At 39.2% G+C, this 20,427-nt stretch overlaps 1 protein-coding gene across 2 annotated transcripts in view; it reads right to left on the bottom strand.

The window, feature by feature from the left end:
- VSIG1 (V-set and immunoglobulin domain containing 1) overlaps positions 1–20,427 on the bottom strand; it is a 37,257-nt gene that overhangs the window by 8,648 nt on the left and 8,182 nt on the right. Inside the window, exons 2-4 of one of the 2 annotated variants that reach the window (XM_054717016.1) lie at positions 13,268–13,431; positions 9,506–9,613; positions 3,882–4,080 (exon numbers count right to left, since the gene is read on the bottom strand). In XM_054717016.1, coding sequence (XP_054572991.1) covers positions 3,882–4,080; positions 9,506–9,613; positions 13,268–13,431 — 471 coding nt within the window. The remainder of the gene's footprint in view (positions 1–3,881; positions 4,081–9,505; positions 9,614–13,267; positions 13,432–20,427) is intronic. The other variant, XM_028132347.1, reaches the window with a different exon arrangement.

Raw genomic sequence — 20,427 nt, 5'->3', positions numbered from 1 at the left:
TAATGGAGCTCTCCTAATTGAATGGTGTCCAAACCACCTGGGCCTTTGCTCATTGCTGTTTTCTTCACCTAAACTGTGTCCTGCTACCTCAGCCCCTTTTCTACCTTACACACTCTTACACATACTTCAATATTCAGTGCAAAAGTCATCTTTTCCAGGAAATCTTCATTTCCCAAGACAGCTTTTAGTCCTTTCCACTCACTCTCCCAGATCTCCTCTCCTACCTCCACTGTAAGTTTTTAAATTATATATCGGCCTCCCTCACTAGATTCTGAACTTTTGCAGGGCTCAGACCCTATCTTTTACATCTTTCCATCACCATTGCCTAGCACAGTAACTGGGCATGTGTTCGGGGTTTATTGAATGAATTTATGCATGAACAAGTAAATGCATGGGATCAATCAATGTCCATCACTGGGTAATAAAATGACTCTAAATGGTGCATTGCTAGGAGGATTGATCTTTAAGGAAATATTGGCACTTCTTCCCACCATTGGACTGCCCCACCATGCCCCATCCCTCAGTCAGGGTAAGCAGAACAGGCATTCATATACAATGGAATTTGGGAACTGTAACCAGCTGCTTCAATTTTTAGAGAAAATTATCAATTTCAAAATATTCAAAAGCATTAACTTGTAGAATGCTTTTGTTTTGAGCCCAATTAATAAAAATAGAATTTTTGAGAGCTCCCAAATAAACAAAGAAATCCACAGACCCTCTGCCTCTTACCTTTTCTGAATCCCAGATGCTTAAGGAAAAGTCATGACATGCCCTAACTGGTTTGGCTCAGTGGATAGAGCGTTGGCCTGTGGACTGATAGGTCCCAGGTTCGATTCTGGTCAAGGGCATGTACCTTGGTTGTGGGCACATCTCCAGTAGGAGGTGTGCAGGAGGCAGCTGATCGATGTTTCTAACTCTCTATCCCTCTCCCTTCCTCTCTGTAAACAATCAATAAAATACATTTTTTTAAAAAGTCATGACACAGTCATTGCAAAAACAACTAACCCAAAGACTCATGGGAAAGAACAACTCAGAGATAAAATTATCCTCAGCTTCTTATGGAAGTTGATTAGGGATTCTCTGAGCTTTAAATTTAAGAATATTAACCTTTCTCCATTAGAGGACTAATCCATCAAATTCTTTGAACATGGACAGTATATCATTTAATACTCATAGTAAACTTGTAAAAACAGGGTAGGCGTCATAACTCCATCTCAAAATGGCCAGAGCAAGGTGGACTGACTTGCCTGATGCCACAGAGTAGCCAAGTAAGAGAACCTAGGTCTTCTGACTCAGAGCCTAAGGTGCTATCATCTATATCAGACCATTTAGTTTCCATGTAAATGACTAATCTTCCAAACTAGAACATCAACTTCACCAGGAAAGAGATTGTGTATACTTATCTTGTCTTTTCTTGTACCCCAATGCCTAGCCCAGGGCTCAGCAAAATAAAAACAGGATTGAGCTACGCCACTCTTAAAAATCAGTGCTTGATTACCAGGTGTGTAGATGCAGTAGCAAACCTCACAGTATATACATGGTGTATTTCTGGCATCACTTGAATGGCAAGCTCAGACAACTCTGGACATTTCTCCTAGGTGTTCACCTTGTTACCAATTGCTGCTTTTTCAAGCTACTCTACTATCAAGTCACTGGTTTGATCTAGTTCTTCCTTTCCTGTAATGGATGTACTCAGCTTGAAAAGAACAACAACTAGATCAGCTCCATTTGGGGATACTTAGAAGTGGGAAAGCCCTTAGTTCAAATGGTTAGTTGGTCAGTGTTTACAGCCCTTGCATCCCTCCCTTCAGTACATCTGAAGGTTTGCACACAAGACCTGCTAGGCTGAAAGACAGGAGTAAAACTCCCATTGTCTTCTCAAATGGAGGTTGAAAGGAGCCGTAGAAATCTCTAAAGTTATGAATTTCGCAAAAGCAATAACCATGCCTCCAATGCTGTAAACTTTATGGCTCCTAGCACAAAGCAAGCACGCAATAAATACTGCATAAATGAACCACTCCAAATTCATTTGAAGAATAGATATGACTTGCCCAGTGTCACATAATGCATATTTGTATTAAAGTCATTCTCAACTCTGGCTTAACATGTGGCTCTTTTTCTAAATGGTGTTAACATTTAAATTTTTTGTTAAAGTATAGTTAGCATACAATAGTATATTAGTTTCAGGTATATAAAAATTATTTGATATGTATATACCTTATTATGTGATCACTACACTTAGTTTTGTAACCAACTGTCACCATGCCAAGTTATTACAATGCTAGAGGCCCGGTGCACAAAATTCATGCAGGGGGGGGGGGAGGGTCCTTCAGCCTGGCCTGTGCCCTCAGGGGATGTCCGCAGGAATCAGGCCTAAACTGGCAGTCGGACATCCCTCTCGCAATCTGGAATGCCACGTGCACCAGTGACCATACTTTTCATACAGGTTAAAGGCATCTTGCTGTTGTATGGGCAGCTACATTTTTTGCCCTGATTATAAAAAGTAGTACATAATATGATCCTTCTGAGGCAGTAGTGCCATTTTCCCCATCTTATGGGTGGAAAAACTGAAGCAAAGAGAAGTTAAGTAATTGGCTTTTTCACATAGTTATGTCAGTATCAGGGCTGACCACAAAATGTGCAAGCCAGAGTCCATGCATGTCATTGCTGCATCATCCTGTTTTTTCAGTGTTAGAGTAGCCTTGCCAGGTTTTAATTTTTAAATCTAAGAGACTGTTCCCAATGTATAGGGTAGGGTCCCTAGGCTTGGCTGGCGATCAGAGCCAATATGGGGGGCAACCGGCAGGCTGGGCAACCGGGGAGCCCCCGCTGGCACCCACCTTGGCTGGCGGCCTGGCACCACCCACTCGCCTGCCCCACCTCCCAATCGCCACTGCCAGTCACCTCCCAACCAGGGCAGTTCCTGCATTGAGTGTCTTCCCACTGGTGGTCAGTGTGCGTCATAGCGACCAGTAGTTCTGCTGGTCATTCCGCCCTTTGGTTGATTGCATATTATGGTTTTATTATGTAAGATTATTGACTATATTCCCTGTGCTGTACACTACATATCCACAGCTTATTCATTTTATAACTGGAATTTTGTACCTTTTATTCCCCATTCACCTTTTTCACACACACACCCTCCTCTCTGGCAAACAAGAGTTTGTTCTCTGTACCTATGGGTCTATTCTTGTTTTGGTCCATCAATAGATGAATTAAAGAAGATGTGGTGTTTATACACACAGTGAAATATTACTTAGCAATAAAAAAGAATGAAATCTTGCCACTTGCAACAACATGGGTGTACCTAGAGGGTATTATGCTAAGTGGAATAAGTCAGACAGAGAGAGTCAAATACCATATGATTTCACTTATATGTGGAATCTAGAAAAACAATACAAATGGTGTTAACATATTTAAAAAGGGAACCTCCTGCCTTTATTCAAAATAATGGTTTAATGGTGGAAATTGTGGCTGGCTTAGGAGAGGTAATAAATTGGAAGCTGTCTCCCCCAGGTAGGACTGGCTGTAATTGGAAGTCCCCAATGAAAGAGCTGCTAATGATCATTTAGTGGGACTATGCATTGTCCCATCTGTTCTCACTTTATCCTTCGGAAAAAGGAATCCTTGGAGGTTGGGTCATCTACTCCTGTCTGTCATTTTGGCAGCCCTTTTGGTTTGGCAATTGTTTCAACATGTTTTATGAGTGATTTCTCACTGTTTCTATATGGGTTGGGTTAGGGGATGTGTCTCTAATTCCGTGATAATCAAAGGAGCAGGGAGGATATTTCTCCTTGGGACTTAATTGGCACCATAATCCATGCCCCGGCTTACTCAAGTCCTAAGTTACTCCAAGAAAACCCATAAAAACGTGTCCATACCTAACACATTGACTGTGAGAATGCCTTGATTGTTGCCACTAAAATCTGGGGGGTTGTTAACATCGCAGGTGTAGGTGCCACTATCTTCTGGTTGCATGTGCAAAATAGTGATGGATGCATTATCTGGCTCATTGGATGCAACAATTCGATCTTTAAATCGCCCGATGGATGCAGCTTGTCCACCTTCATAATAGTAAATCTAGGACAAAAAAAAAATGAGAAAAATGAGAACCGGAGAATGTCCAGGGCTAGGATAAACAACCTGGGAGCTCCCTCGATCCAAGGTTATCTTCTTTGATATACAGTAGCATTTTACCCCCATTAGGGAACAGGTCCCTGTGGCAAAAGTTTTTCAACTCAGTAGAATATGTCAGCTTCCTCACAGCTTTGCACAGCCATTACCTCATTTGTTCTCAAAGCAGCTTTGTGATATCATTAGAGCAGCAAGGTATGATGGTCTTACATACAGTAGACAGCTGGAGCTGATGGGATTCAACTCTTAAGCTTAAGTTAAGAGATCAAGATACTCACCTGATGAGTCTACTTGGATGAAACTCATTTTATAGGACACAAATGCCTGATGGGAAATCCAAAACCAGCACATTCCCCCCACCTCCATCTCATATACACACACACTTTATAAGCTTTTTAAAAATAGAGTTTATTTTACTCAGTGGGACTATCTGGACTATCTGGTTTCCCTGAAAGTTAGAATATTCATGCTCCTTTCAAACACACATACTCCTTTGGATAAGCAAACTTGGGTTCACCATGTTAGAATACCATTTCAGAGGAGAAAGGCTTCTGAGAAATCATCTAGTCCCATTTCCTCGTAATGGTGGTATGGGGGTGGAACAATATAATCCAGAAAAGGGTCTAGGAAGTGCTTAGTCAATGGAGCTACTACCTTTCTCCCCATATGGCAGGAAGCAGAACTGGAATTATCATTTCAGTAAGGGTATTCAAATCCAGAGAAGTTAAATGACTCATCTAAAGCCACAGGATTTTTATTATTATAATTTAGTACACTTAAGAAATATCTGGATTCTAGTCCCAACTTTATTTAATAACATGGATATTTATATCATAATGGCAACTGTTGGAGCAGCATGGTGAGGTAGAAAGAGGCCTGGGTTTTAGCTATAGCTCTGCCTCTGACTAACTGTGACAATGTCAAGGGAGGTGGCCTCTGGTCATGTCTCCATGGAAACCTCCTTTGTGATAAATAACAAAATTATTTAATCTTTCCAACCTTTAAAAGTTTCCACATCTGAATATCCAGAGCAATATTCTCCTAAGTATGATATGTATTCCCCAAGTATAGGCACATAAGTTGATTTTAGGTATTATATAAATGAAAACTTTTCAGAAAGAGACATATATAGCACATTAAATCTGTTAGTTCATGAATATTATTGCTTAGGCTGAATCTAAGATAGATATTTTAAAAATTTTAAGAAACCAAGTTAGTATAGAAAACATTAAATAATACTGCTTGTGTATACAAATATGACAAAAATCATAAAGACAAGACATGACTGACTGAAACTTTGGAATCACTGATCCCTGGGGTTTCACAATATACACAGTCTATGTACACACTTTGTATACAAATGTGTGCAATTGAAATATTTATTATTCAATGAACGGTTACTGCCCTAGTCCAGTGGAACTAATTAATATTTTCATAAAATCTACTTGAAGAGCTTTATGGTTCATTTAATTCACTCTCCTCACTTTATAGTAAAAATTGAAGCACAGAGAAGTTTATAGTTGGGACAGTTCTAGAACCCAGTTCTAATTTCTTGTGCAATGCTCCTACCTTAATAGGCTAATGAGAGCAGGAAGGTGACCAGCAAGCTGAAATATGTTGTCTAGATAAATTCAAAAGCACTGTCCTTAATGCTAAAAAGCCAATATATTTTAAAACTAAGGCAGAAAGGTAGATTTTGAGGGAAAAAATCAAAGGAAAAAGCATATTTTAAAAGATAACTTGTCTTTCTCCTCTGGTTCTCTAATATCACCTAGCTTTCTTTTCCTGCCCTAAAATGAGTCACTTATAATTCAATTCATCCATTCATACCTACTGAAATTACTAACTTTTGCCCCAGACGGGTGCTGTTTTACTGATAAATCAGAAAGCCAGTGTTAAGGTATTCAAGTGGGCCAAGAGGAAGTTCAACTCCTCAAATGTCTATCCCCTTCATTTGCGTTGACACCTAAGATATCTAGCTTTTCATTTCACTAGCCAATATTGGGCTTATTTACTTTCTAATCAACGATTTGAGATCCTGTGAATTCTTACCTGGGACACATACTGCAGTCCATGAAGGAAGCCCTTTACAACTTCAACATCTGGCCTATTCCCCTGCTCCCAGGAAGACTGGGGGTAGGACAGCCTGTTTTATATTGAGGTTTGAAGACACCACAATGAGATATGACACCAGTTTTGCCTATGACCCACAGTAAGTCTCAGAGGATCTAGGTGAAAGGGCTTTGTTGCTGCAGAGATCAGGGGGCGAAGAGAGTGTTTTATGCCAAGACTAGGACATGAAAATAAGTCACTGTAAAATTCTCACAGTTATGCATGAATCAAGGTGAAATGATCAAATAATCATGAAGCCCTGAACTTGTAACTTCCTTATGAAAAGGACCTTCACCAACCCTTCTAACCCAGCTCCTCACACTGGAGCTTATATTTTGCCCGCTCACAAATAATACTAACGGGTGTCAGGGACAGGATGGGGTAAGTAGAGTGAACAATTGAGACCTAAAAGGGAAAGGACTTGGTTTCGGGATGCTGTGAAAGAAGGAACGTGCCCAGGGCAGACACATAGATAGACGGACTTCCTGTTAGGGGAAGTCCACACTGTCACACTGACCTTAGAAAGAAAAAAAATAAAATGTTTTCCTAAACCTGCTTATCTAATCATGCAGGAAGGACTGCAACTTGATACCATTTTCCACAAAAGAATAATTCTTTTAAAAATCAAAGCTGAACAATGATCAAGGCCTGGTCATTACCCTGTGAAGCTTGTACACTTTTCAAAGAAAATATATGGTCAATTTAGAGATCAAAGCAATTGAGGTCCAGGAAAAGCCATGGATGTTCAATAAACTACATCCTTGGTGGGGAGGGGTGGCTCCTTAAGTGGTGCTTGTTAATTTTATGCCCACTTGCCCTTTGTTGTTGTGTTTATGGAAGACTTTCCTACTTTGCCTCCAGGGTCCTCTCTGCCTGTCCATTGGTGATGCTAGAGGCTGAATGTGGAATCATAATACCATATTTGTTATGCGACCCCTGAGAGATCACTTAGTCATGGCTTCTAAGGTTGAGGAACCGTAAGGAGCCAGATGGATATAAGAAATATAGTAAATGTCTGGGAGGGGCTGATGGATGGTGGTAAGATCAGAGAGAATAGTGGGGCTTATGGTGAAGTGGGGATCCAATACAAACAATGCTTTCAAAGTGTGGAAACAAACAAAACACTGGGCTGGCCATCCAACATGCATCCACTGGCCAAATCAGGCCCCAAGTCCTCCAGTTTGTAACCTCTGATTCATCCTCCTATATTACAGAAAAGGACACTGAAACCCCTCCAGGAAGTACTTTTTCCCAAGGTCACACAATTTATAGTCAGACATGGAATTCAGACCTCCCAATTCTCACTGAACATATTGAAATGGCACTTATAGTCCTGACTTAGGCAAGGAAGATGATTTACAGGCAACATTCTCCTTTTGGGGCCATTCCATCTCCTACTCCAGCCTGACTCTTCTTTTGCCAATTGATGTTATTTATTGGCATGATGTTTCTTCCCATGCTCAGTAGGTTCACCACTGCCTTCAATATCTGCCAGCTGCAATAACTACCTTTCCCCTCCTACTATGCCAAGTTCCTATTCACATGAAGCCATGCAGCTAGGAGTCAGATTTATCCAAAAAAGATTCTTTTATCAGCTTTGTGATGCTGCTCTCTAACTAGAGGTTGGAATATAAACAAGAGGGTTGAAAGAATTCAGTCTACTTTCTGTTTGAGTCTAAGTTGCCGTTAATAAATGTGTTTAGCCTCCAGAGCTGATTTTGTGGGTTCCTTTTGGAAATGTGGAAGCAGTAGAAGTCCACAGCAAACCATTCATTCATTCCCTTCCAGCCTCTTGCTTTCCTGCACTGTTCATAAAGGGGTGGGCCACAGAAAGGGGGAGTGAGTGTTAGGTAGCAATGGTCTCAAGCCCAGAATTTTCTCTGGACTGTACTAGGGGAACTGGAATTGCACATAGAAGTGATGTAACACCAAAAGGAAGGCTTTCTTTCCCACACCTTCCCTTCCCAGCCTGCAATTTGCCTGAAATTCCTAGTATTTAAGTAGCTTTTGGGGAGTGGAGACTGCTTATTTTCTTTGGGAAATAACAAAATAAATTGCTACCAGTCCATAACACCTTAACATATGATTAATTTATCAAACTTAGAAAATATAGACTCCTGAGGGAATGGGACACAGAATAGGTAACCTTTGATGGGAGGGGGCAGTGGGAAGGGAAGAACTTAGAGAGCTTCTCAATGAGTGTTACACTGGTATTTTGGACAGAAAACTCTTATATGAGTCTATTCTATGTATTGCAAGACATTTAGCATCTCCTGCCACCAACCACCAAGTGCCAGTATTGGCTCTCATTTATAACAATTAAACCAACATCCTTCCCCCTCATTTTAAAATGTCCCTGAGGAGATGGACACCTCTACTCTGCCAACATTTGAAAAGCATTTTATGTAATGCTATCTGTTGAGGACAGGGTAGGTTGGGGGAATCTAGCAGCCAGAGAATATGAAGACACTAGGTTCTGGAAAGAAATTGTCCACACTCTATGTGTGTTGGGGAGATGAGGATGGCAAAGGGTTTCTTCCACTATGGTTATTTTAGAAGAGTAAGTATTATCTGAGAGACCCATGCTAAGTAGGATCAAAGCCTGTTCTGTTCCCAGGCAGCTGAGGTCTCTGAAATTTACCAGTGACTGGATGGATGAAAGAGGAGGCCACTGTTGTGATCAGAGGGGCACCAGACCACCTGAAACTTCCATGCTAGTCTGACTGTCCCAGGACCTAGAGTCTTCGGGTAAGAGTTCCTACTGAGCAAATGATCAACTGAAGCTGTTCATGTCTTCCAAGAAGAGGGATTTTCTAAGAGGAGGACCATGCTAATGAATATCCTGGCCTTCCTGGTCAGAAGACTTGTGGGATACTTCTGTAGACCCTATTTGGCAAAGGAATCCCTTAGAGGAGATAGTCAGTAAGAGATAACATCCTCCCATGGGTATTGAAAAACACTAGGCCTTGGAGTCAACTGCTCCTTTAAAACACAATGATCTTGGTGGTGGGAGAATATGAGTCTATGGCAAGATTTGGCCACTGCCCTGCCCAATGGGGCAGCAATAAGGCCCTGACCTTTAGGAGGAGGCTGAAAAGAACTCCAGACATCATTATGAGAAGGCTGTCTCAGTTTTGTCCAGGGTTTGTGCTGATCTGGATTGTTATCAAACTCAGACCCTCCCTGAAAAGCTAGTGCCATTGCCTTAGAAACTCCAAACAATGAAGGGGTCCAGTAGTACACCAATAGGTATTCTTACCTGAGAGGTCCAGCTACATCTTCCCCGAGCGTCTCTTGCATGCGCCATTTTTAGACACTGACTGACTGCCTTTTCCTCCATACCCTCAGTATTGAGGCACGGGCTGTGCTGTGTTTGAGCAGAAATGGGTGGATCTGAGAGCCGAATGGTATACAGGCATATCAACCCAGGAGTTGAATTGAATCATTCAGTGGTCAGTCTGGCAACATCTTACTCCCATAAATCACAGAATTGTCTAATAGCATATCAGTCTCCTTTTATCACCCCCCAAAAGTCCCACCAGCCATTCCTATATTAACATACAACATGCTCTACAGAATTCTGAATGCATGGAAGTGCTCAAAGAGGAAACATTTGAAATAGAAGCCAAATTTTATTTTGGAAAAATACATCTCAAAGGAAGATATCTACAACCTCTTTGTTGAGCAGGTCTCTGTTCAAGGTAAGGAGCAGGCAGAGAAGGGGCCTACCCCCTCTCTTTAGCCAAAGGCACCTGGAAGACAGCAGAACTGGAAACCAATTCTGGGCCAGGATACCCCCAAGAGTTCTGCCCCAGCTGTCCAGCTATACTAAGTGTATCTTGTTGGGCTGGATTTTCTAGTGCCCATGACCCAGGGATATGGATGGAATAGGGATTTTGCAAAATAACCATTTTATGGGTAGTGTTGCTGATAATAATTCAGCATTCACTGAATGGTTACTATGTGGAAAGCTTCCTAGTGCTTCACAAACATTATCTCATTAAATCTTGCAGCATTATTCACAGTGGCTAGGACATGGAGACAACCAAAGTGTCCTGCGATAGAGGATTGGCTAAAGAAGATGTGGTACATAAGCACAATGGAATACTACTCAGCCATAAGAAAAGACTAAATACTGTCATTTGCTACAACATGAATAGACCATGAAGATATTCTGCTAAGTGAAATAAGTCAGAAAAAGCTAAGAACCATATGATTTCACTCATATATTGGATATAAAACTGAAAATTGTGGACACAAAACAGAAGTGTCGTGGTTGCCAGAGGGAAGAGGGTGGGGTGTGGGGGTGAAGGGCACCTAATATATAGTGATGGAAAATGATTTGACTTTGGGTGGTGGGCACACAGTGCAATATACAGATCTTGTATCATAGACATCTACACCTGAAACCTATATGATCTTATTAACCAATGTCATCCCAATAAATTTAATAAAAACTTAAGCATTAAAAAAATCTTCACAGTAAACCTATGAGGTAGGTAAGTAACCCAATTTTACAGATAGGAAAACTGAACCTCTGAAAGGTCAAATGACTTGTCTAAGGTCATCCAGCCAGCAAGTAAGTGGAAGAATAATGAGTAGAACTGACATCCATTAGGAGGTTTCCACTGGGGCTCCAAAACAGAGAGCCCCTTCATCTGGAAAAGCAGAGAGAAGAATATGCCTGCAGTGTATGGAGGAAAATAGGGAAGAACTCAACTTCTCTAGATGTAGAAACCTAAGAATAGTTATAATGGAGCTCTTGCTGGGACAAAGAGGAGGAAAAGAAAGCCTGCTTTTTTGAGGGTGATTTTCACTGTCTCCAAGCCAAGAGCTGGCCCTACTCCACCCTGTCTTCTATGTGGCCAACGCACAAAAATAGGACAGGTCTCATGCTCTTCAAGAAATACCTAGAATGTTTTATGATCAAGCAGCATATTCTCATTGATCAAGTGGTTCAGAGCAGAAGAATTCCTTTGATTTGGACATCCTAAAAGAATAAATTATTTAAATTACTTGCTCTCCCTGTACCAGACATTTTGAAGACTGAGGTAAACGGCAAGTAAATAAGCTACTTAATAAATACTTATTTGTTAATAGATTTTCTTTCTCAAGTTGCTCTAAGAGATGTCCTTAAGCTCAAGTCACACTCAGTTCAATACTTATACCTTCTTCCTCTGCATTTCTAGGTCTAGAAAAAACTCATTGTTGGTCACAAAATCCTTTGACCGTGCATCTCCAAGCTCCTCACCAGCCATATAATTCAACCAAGAAGTGACCTTGTAAATTCCAGTGTCAGAAGAGGCATACAGAAGAATTTGTGTTTTTAAAATCAGACTGGTATAGCCTGGCATCCAAACAATTGAGTACATCTTTATTTGAGAACCAAGCATAAAAAACATTTCAAAATATATTGGCAAGGCCTCTCTAAATTCAGCCCCTATTGGCAAAATGAGAAGGACTTAATACCTATAGAGAAAGAATATATTGAAAAGGCTAGTTGGGAATGTAAATTTTAAAAAGGAAGAAACATTGTGTGATTATTGTCGCCCACAATTAAGAGAGTAGCCTTCTCTCTTAGTTGACTGCAACATGTGAGGTCTTAGGTCAGGACATTTTGGATGCTGGAAACTGGTGGACTTACTGTTGCTGCTGATGCTGATGTTGATAACAGTGTTTACAAGGGTGAAAACTTACAGAATTTATATTCTTTTCAAGTATTTTACATACATTATGTCAGTTGATTCCCCATGCAACCTATAGAAATCTATTACCATTCTACCATATTTTAAGCAAGGCACAGAGTGATTCAGATATATGTCTAAGGTAACCAGCACTGAGCAAAATTGTTGAACTTTGACTAGAGGGTGAAATTGATGAAATCTCCTCTTGAATGGTATTTTCTGCTAAACAAGTATTCAGGACCTCTGGTGAAGAGCTAATTCAGCACCTCCAAAAGACTAGTAATGGTTGAAGCAACTCTGGCCCAGGTGTAGCTTCTTCAAGATAATGTCCTTCTTCTTCTTCACCTCTCCCCTGGGCCTTCTATAGCCCACTCAGCTGGCTCTCCCTCTATATTTCTACTAATCAAAACCCTTCATTTCCTTCAAGGCCCAACTCAGCTACATCCAGCTATTCTAAACCACATTGATTTATCTCTTCTCTAAACTTCTTGTTTTGGATTATACATAGTTGTTAAAAATCTGATGAAAGCTATGGACCTTGTCTCTCAAGAGATATCTGTCAGCATAAGTGCTTGCACACTAATGCATACACACACACACACACACACACACACACACACACACATGCACACACCTTGAGTATACAATTTTAATACGTGGGTTAATTTAAGCATGCAATTACCCTTTAGGTCAGATGGAGAAAACCTTGGAATAGACAGCTTGCTGGTAAAATCATCCTCCTCATTTGATTTTCATACACCTTCATCTGGCAACATCTTCCCCCAGACTCTAACCTACCCTCCATATTCTCTAGCTTCATGCTGTTTTTGATTACCAGAGTTCTTCACTACCTTGGCCCTTCTCCACCCATCTCAGATTCTCATTCCACCAGGACTCAGTCTGACTCAATGAGCTAGCTCACTTAACAGGCAGATCCCAGATATTAAGTTTGACAGAGATCTACAAATCAATTAGGACATGAATTTGAACTAGGGTCTTCTGGAAATAACTGTGAGGATGATTTTGATGGGTGGAAGAAAACTCTTTCAGAACTGTTTATTTCACCACTGAGAAGGACCATTCCTATCTACTCTAGAATACCTGATATACTCACTGTCAACTTAAACAGAATTATGATAACAAGCTATAACTAAATATGAAGAGAGGACAAAGGCCAAGTCACTTACATGATGGTATTCCCTAAACAGATACCTTCAAGTTTTTTGTATCTGATGTTCTACCACTGTTGTTACTAGTTTACTATTCCTTCACACACTGACTTCAACAGTTTATGCTAGAACTACCAAAGGGGAATAGTTTAGGAATAAAGTTCTTACAGTAATTGGCCGTGACTCCTTCTTATTGGAGAGTGACCACTGGATGGAAAGATTGTCCCTGGAGGCCACAGTGCTGGTGTAGGTGCAGATGAGAGTGACATTATAGCCAATAGTCACATTCACGACACGGTTTGGGATGGTCACTTGCACCACATTAACTTGACCTGAAAAGATAATCATAAAAAAGGTAATGGTAAACACTCACATTCTGATGATACTTATTAATTACAAAGCACTTCCAATGACATCTTATTTGAGGAATCAAAGGTGAAGAGGAGAAGGTAGAAGAAATCATATAGAATGAGCAAGCAATTGGCATGGGGTAGGATAATTTTTAACAAATTACTATGTGAAGGTACTCAAATCCTATGTGATGGTGAGGTGATAGCTCTGAACTAGGAATGTTTTCTGTGTAAGGATGGCCTTGAACAGAGGTTCTTAAAATGTTGTTTGGGGATCCACAAAGGTCCTTGAGTATGGAGAACAATGAATCCAGTTTTCCCAGATCTGAAGGGTCCCTAGTATATGGGACTTTCCATTTTAAAACCAGGTAAGAAAAATAAATAAATAAAACCAGGTAAGTCTCAAGCAAACCATACTGGTTTGCTAGGACTTTCAGTGCTTAAACCAGAAAAGTCCCAGGAAAACTAGGACGAGTTTGTTGTCCTATCTCTAAGACCATTTTGTTAGGCCAAAAGATCAAAATTATATTTATGATAATATTAAGATGTTATTTTTCAGTCTCACCCTCTCATGAGTGTACAATGAAGTGTTCTAGAAGCTACATGCTAGATAATGATGTCATTGCTCTGGTAATTAATGGAATGTGTGCTTGAGTATTTTTGTGTTTACCTTTTTTGTTTTGTTTGCTAATACATTAAGTATAGATTGAAATAACCCACACAGCAAAAATTATTTGGGGTCCCCAATAATTTTAATTGAAAATTGTATAGAATTAAATTCATATACATACACACAAGTACAAGTAAAAATGAAGAAATATAAATAAGATAGGTGGATTGTATTAATGTCAGTGTCCTGGTTGTGATATTATACTATAGTTTTACAAAATGTTACCATGGGGTGAGATTGTCTAAAGTGTACATGGTATCTCTGTCTTCTTAAAAAATATTTAATGACTACAGAATCTATAGTGATATCCCATATTGCATTACTGATATTTGTGATTTATATCTTACCTGTTTTTATTTTTACCAGTCTTGATAGAGGTTTGTCATTTTTGTTTATTGATTTTTTCCAAAGAACCAATTTTTTATTTCATTTAATTTTCTCTATAGTTTTCTTATTTTAACTCCACTGACTTCAGCTTTTAATTATTTCCTTCTTTATGCTTGCTTTGGGATTGTTTTGTCCTTCTTTTTCTAGATCCTTGATGTAGAAACTTCAATTACTAACTTGAGACATTTCTTCATTTCAAATGTAAGTATTTAGTATTATAAATTTCTCTCTCGGCAATGCTTTAGTTGCATGTTACATATTCCTATTTTTATTCAGTTTATATTTTTAAATATTTTTAAATTTTTCTTTGAAACTTCACCTTTGATCCATAGATTATTTAGAAGTGTGTTGTATAACTTTCAAGTGTTTAAAGACTTATTTCTGTTCTTGATTTCTAGTTTGATATTTGGGCTGAGAGAACAAACCCTGTATGATTTCAATTTTTAAAAATATTTTTATGTCTATTTTATGGCCAACTACATGGTCTATCTTGGTAAATGTTCTGTGGGTCCTTGGGAGAGGGAGAAAATGTATTCTACTGTTATGGAGTGAAGTATTCCATAAAGAGATGTACTTTAAAACATTATGAATATTCACCAAGATAGACCAAGTTATGGGCCATAAAACAAACCTTAATGAATTTAAAAGAATAGAAGTCATACAATGTCTGCTGTTAGACCACAATGAAATTAAAGTAGAAATCAATAACAAAGAAATTACCAGAAGGACCCAAAATACATGGTGATTAAATAACATACTTTTAAATAAAAAACAGGTCAAGAAAAAATTCTTAATAGAAATTTTAAAAAATATTTTGAACTAAAATAAAAATACCATTTATCAAAATTTATAGCATGTGTCAAAAGTAGTCCTTATAGGGAAATTTATACAATTGAATACATATAATAGAAAAGAAGCATGACCTAAAATCAATAAAGCTTAGGAAACTAAAAAAAGAGAGAGAGAGATGATTAAATCCAAAGTAGGCAGAAAAAAAAAGAAATAATGAAAACTAGAGCAGAAATCAATGAAATTGAAAAATAAGAAATCAATCAAGAAAACTAAAATGGGCTAATCACAAAAATCAATAATATTGATAAGACTAGCTAAGCTAACTAAGAAAAAATATACAGAGGACACAAATTACTAATATCAGAAATGCAAAAGGGCCATCACTGCAGATTCTATGGACATTAAAATCATAGAAATACAGGAACAATTCTATGCCCACAAATTCAGTAACCTAGATGAAATGGATTGATTTCCTGAAAGACATCATATTCCAAAACTTACACAAGAAGTAAACAATTTGAACAGTCCTATATCTATTCTATATCTATGAAAGAAATCAAATCAATAACAAATAACCTTCCAAAATGGAAAGCACCAGGCCCAGATGGGTTCATTGGTGAAATCTACCAAATATTTAAGGAAGAAATTATACCAATTATCTACAATCTCTTTCAAAAGATAGAACAGCGGAAGAATACTTCCTTACTCATCCTATGATGGCCACATCACCCTAATACTACAACTAGATTAAGACAATACAAGAAAAGAAATCAAATACATCTCATGAACATAGATGCAAAAATCCTCAATAAATTCAACAATGTATAAAAATAATTCTACCCCATTACTAAGTGAAATTTATCCTGGGTATGCAAGCCTGGTTCAACATTTGAAAACCAATTAATGTAATCCATCACAACAGGCTAAAAAAATCACATGATCATATCAATAGATGCAGAAAAAGCATTTGACAAAATCTAACACCCATTTGTGATTTTAAGAACTCTCAGTAAACTAGGAATAAAAATAGAGGAAAACATCCTAAACATGATAAAGGACATCTATAAATACCTACAGCCAACATTGTACTTAATGATGAAAAACTAGAAGCTTTCTTAACTAAGATCAGGAAGAAGGCAAGGATGTCCTCCCCACCACTCCTTTTCTACCTCACAGTGGAAGTCTTAGCTACTACAGTAAAACATGAAAAGGAAATAAAAGATAAACAGATTGTGAAAGAAATTGCAAATAATATAGTTGCCTATGTAGAAAAGCCAAAAGAATCAACAAAGAAACTCCTGGAACTAATAAGTGATTATAGAAAGATTTCAGGATATAAGGTTAATACACAAAAGATTATTGTTTTCCTACATACCAACAATGAACAATTGGAGTTTGAAATTAAAAACACAATACAATTTACATCATCAAACTCCAAAATGAAAGACTTAAGTATAAATCTAACAAAATCTGCATGATATCTGTATGAGGAAAACTAAACACTCTGATGAAAGAAATTGAATGAAAAAACTAAGTAAATGGAGAGCTATTCGATTTTATAGATTGGAGGACTCAATATTGTCAAGATGACAGTTCTTCCAAACCTAAACATAGACTTAATGTAACCCCAATAAAAATTCCAGAAGTTATTTTGTGAATATTGACAAATTTATTCTAAAGTTTATATGGAAAGCCAACACAATATTGAAGGAGAAGAACAAAGTTGGAAGACTGACACTACCCAACTTCAAGACTTCCTATAAAGCTACAATATGATAATCAAGACTGTGTAGTATTGTTGAAAAATAGACAAATACATCAATGGAACAGAACAGAGAGCCAAGAGATAGACTCAAATAAATACAGTCAACTGATCTTTGACAAAGGAGCAAAGGCAATAATACAATGGAGCAAAGATAATCTTTTCAACAAATGCTGCTGGAACAACTTGATGTCCATGTGGGGGGAAAAAAACAAATCTAGACACAGACCTTACACCTTTCACATAAATTATCTCAAAATGGGTTACAGATCTAATGTAAAAAGAAAAACTATAGCCAAAACCGGTTTGGCTCAGTGAATAGAGCGTCGGCCTGCGGACTGAAAGGTCCCAGGTTCGATTCCGGTCAAGGGCATGTACATTGGTTGCGGGCACATCCCCGGTAAGGGGTGTGCAGGAGGCAGCTGGTCGATGTTTCTCTCCCATCGATGTTTCTAGCTCTCTATCCCTCTTCCTTCCTCTCTGTAAAAAATCAATAAAATATATTAAAAAAAGAAAAAAAGAAAAACTATAAAACTGCTAGAAGATAGTGTATAAAAAAATCTAGATGACCTTGGGTTTGATTATGACTTTAGATACAAAACCAAAGGCACAATACATGAAAGAAAATAATTGATAAGCTGGACTTCATTAAAATTTGAAAACTTCCCCTCTGAGAAAGATATTATCAAGAGAATGAAAAGATAAGCCACAGACTGGGTTAAACTATTTGTAAAAGACATACTCTGAGTGGCCAGATTATTATGATCTCTGAACACATAATAATCTGGCCACTCAGTGTATATCCTATATAATAAAAGGCTAATGTGCAAATTGTCCCCTTGACCAGGAGTTTGACCAGCAGGCAGGCTAGCCAACCACCCATGTCCCCTCCCCCTGGCCAGGCTGGCCGGACCCCACCCATGCACGAATTCATGCACTGGGCCTCTAATATATATATATTAGACTCTGCTCTCAGCACCTTGCTGGGAGACTGGGAAGCAATGTGCTTTGTTCTCAGCACCCAGCTGGGAGCCTGGGAGGCACTGAATCTGCTCTCACCACCCTACCGGGAGTCCGGAAGTCACTGACTCTGCTCTCAGAACCCTGCCGAGAGCTCGGGATGCACCGTGTTCTTCTCTCAGCACCCTGCCGGAAGCCCGGGAGGCACTGACTCTGCTCTCAGCACCCAACTGGGAGCCCGGGAGGCACTGAATCTGCTCTCAGCACTCAAACAGTACCCCGCAAGGCACTGACTCTGCTCTCATCACGCTGCCCAGAGCCCGTGAGTCACTGACTCTACTCTCAGCACCCTTCCAGGATCCTAAGAGGCAACATGCAATATATATATCGTACTTTCTGGTGTATAAGACGACTGGGCGTATAAGATTTTCCTGGGTTAAAAAGTCGTTTTATACGCCGGAAAATACGGTATATTGGACTATATTGATGGGATTAGATATAATGGATTAGATATATTGGACTACTGTATTTTCCGGTGTATAAAACGACTTTTTAACCCAGGAAAATCTCTGCATTCAGAGATCATAATAATCTGGCCACTCAGTGTATGTGATAAAGAACTGTTATCCAAAATATACAAAGAACTCTTAAACTCAATAATAGGTAAACAAGCAACCAGACTAAAAAATGGACCAAAGGCCTTAACAGACATCTCACCAAAGGTGATATATGTATGGCAAATAAGCAAATAAAAATATACTCCACATCATATGTCATCAGGGGAATGCAAATTAAAACAACAATAAGATACCACTACACACCCATTAGAATGGCCAAAATAAAAAACACTGACAACACCGAATACTGGAGAAAATGTGGAGCAACAGAAACTTCCATTCATTGCTGGTAGGAATGCAAAATGACTTCAGAAGACAGTTTAGTCGTTTCTTAAGAAACTAAACATGATCTTACCATACTATCCAGCAATAGCACTTCTTGATATTTACCCAAAGAAGTTGAAAATTTATGTCCACACAAAAATTTGCACAGATGTTTAGAGCAGCCTTAGTCATAATTGTCCAAATTTGGGCAACTAAGATGTCCTTCTGTAGTTGAATGGATTAACCATGGTATGTCCAGATAATGGAATATTATTCAGTGCTAAAAATAAATGAACTATAAAGACATGAAGGAACATTAAATGAATATTCTTAAGTCGAAGAAGCCAATTCAGAGTCTGCATACATGTGATTCCACTTCTATGACTTTCTGGAAAAGGCAAAACTATGGAGATAGTGGTTGTAAGGTGATGGAGAGAGGATGACAGTGGTGGGGACAGAGGATTTTTAGGGAAGTGAAAATAATCCTATATAATAAAAGCCTAATATGTTAAGTGTCTGGTCATCCAGTCATCCATTCAACCAATCAAAGCATAATGACGTGCACTGACCACCAGGGGGCAGACAGTCAACTGATCGACCAGTCACTATGATGTGCACTGACCACCAGGGGGCAGTCAACCAGTTGAACAGTCGCTATGATGTGCACTGACCACCAGGGGGAAGACACTCCAACTGGTAGGTTAGCTTGCTGCTGGGGTCCAGCTGATCGGGATGGAGGGAGACAGGCTGGACATGCCCTGGAGCCCTCCCACAGTCCCTCCCCGGCTGGCCAACCTCCCGTGTTCCTCCCTGGCCCTGATTGTGCACCAGTGGGGTCCCTCAGCCTGACCTGCACCCTCTTGCAATCCGGGACCCCTCAGGGGATTTCAGAGAGCCAGTTTCAGCCCAATCCTGCAGGCCAGACAGAGGGATCCCACTTGTGCACAAATTCATGCACTGGGCCTCTAGTCTGTATAATAATATAATGATGGGTACATGTCATTATATATTTGTCAAATCCCACAGATATTTTGTCTATTATGTTATCAAATTCCTATTTAATTTTTTTATTTTAGCAGTCTCTTTTATTTTATGTTTTCTTTAAGTTTTGTACACAGGCCTAAGCCTACTTTTGTGTGCTGTGGTTCTAAGGCTAGTTTACTTTTCAGTCTTTTTGGTGTTGTTGTGGTCTGTTTGGTTTATCTGGTATCACTAGGGCTTCAGTTTGTCTTTGATCATTTTGTCTGAGGGGGTAGAAGTGTTTCCCAGGTCATCCTCTGGGTGTCTCTCAGTGGGGGGTTGTTATGATGTAACACTCCTAGTGTCTCTGTTAGTGTGAGGGAGAGTCACAGACCCACAGAGACAAAGAGCCTTCTACTGCTGTGGCTTTATCCCTCTTGTCTGTTCCATCTTCCCACTTCAGTATCTTTATGTGAAAGTAGATAGTCTCAGACCCAGTGGAGAAGAAGCATGCTTTGTCTACTATTGTTGGTGGGACTCCTGATGATCCCCCCTTGCCAGGGGTA

The sequence above is a fragment of the Eptesicus fuscus genome, chromosome 1 (genome assembly GCF_027574615.1).
Source record: "Eptesicus fuscus isolate TK198812 chromosome 1, DD_ASM_mEF_20220401, whole genome shotgun sequence".
In the NCBI taxonomy this organism is placed as follows: Eukaryota; Metazoa; Chordata; class Mammalia; order Chiroptera; family Vespertilionidae; genus Eptesicus; species Eptesicus fuscus.
Note: the sequence above shows the minus strand (reverse complement) of the source record. Positions and strands in the feature narration are given on the sequence as shown.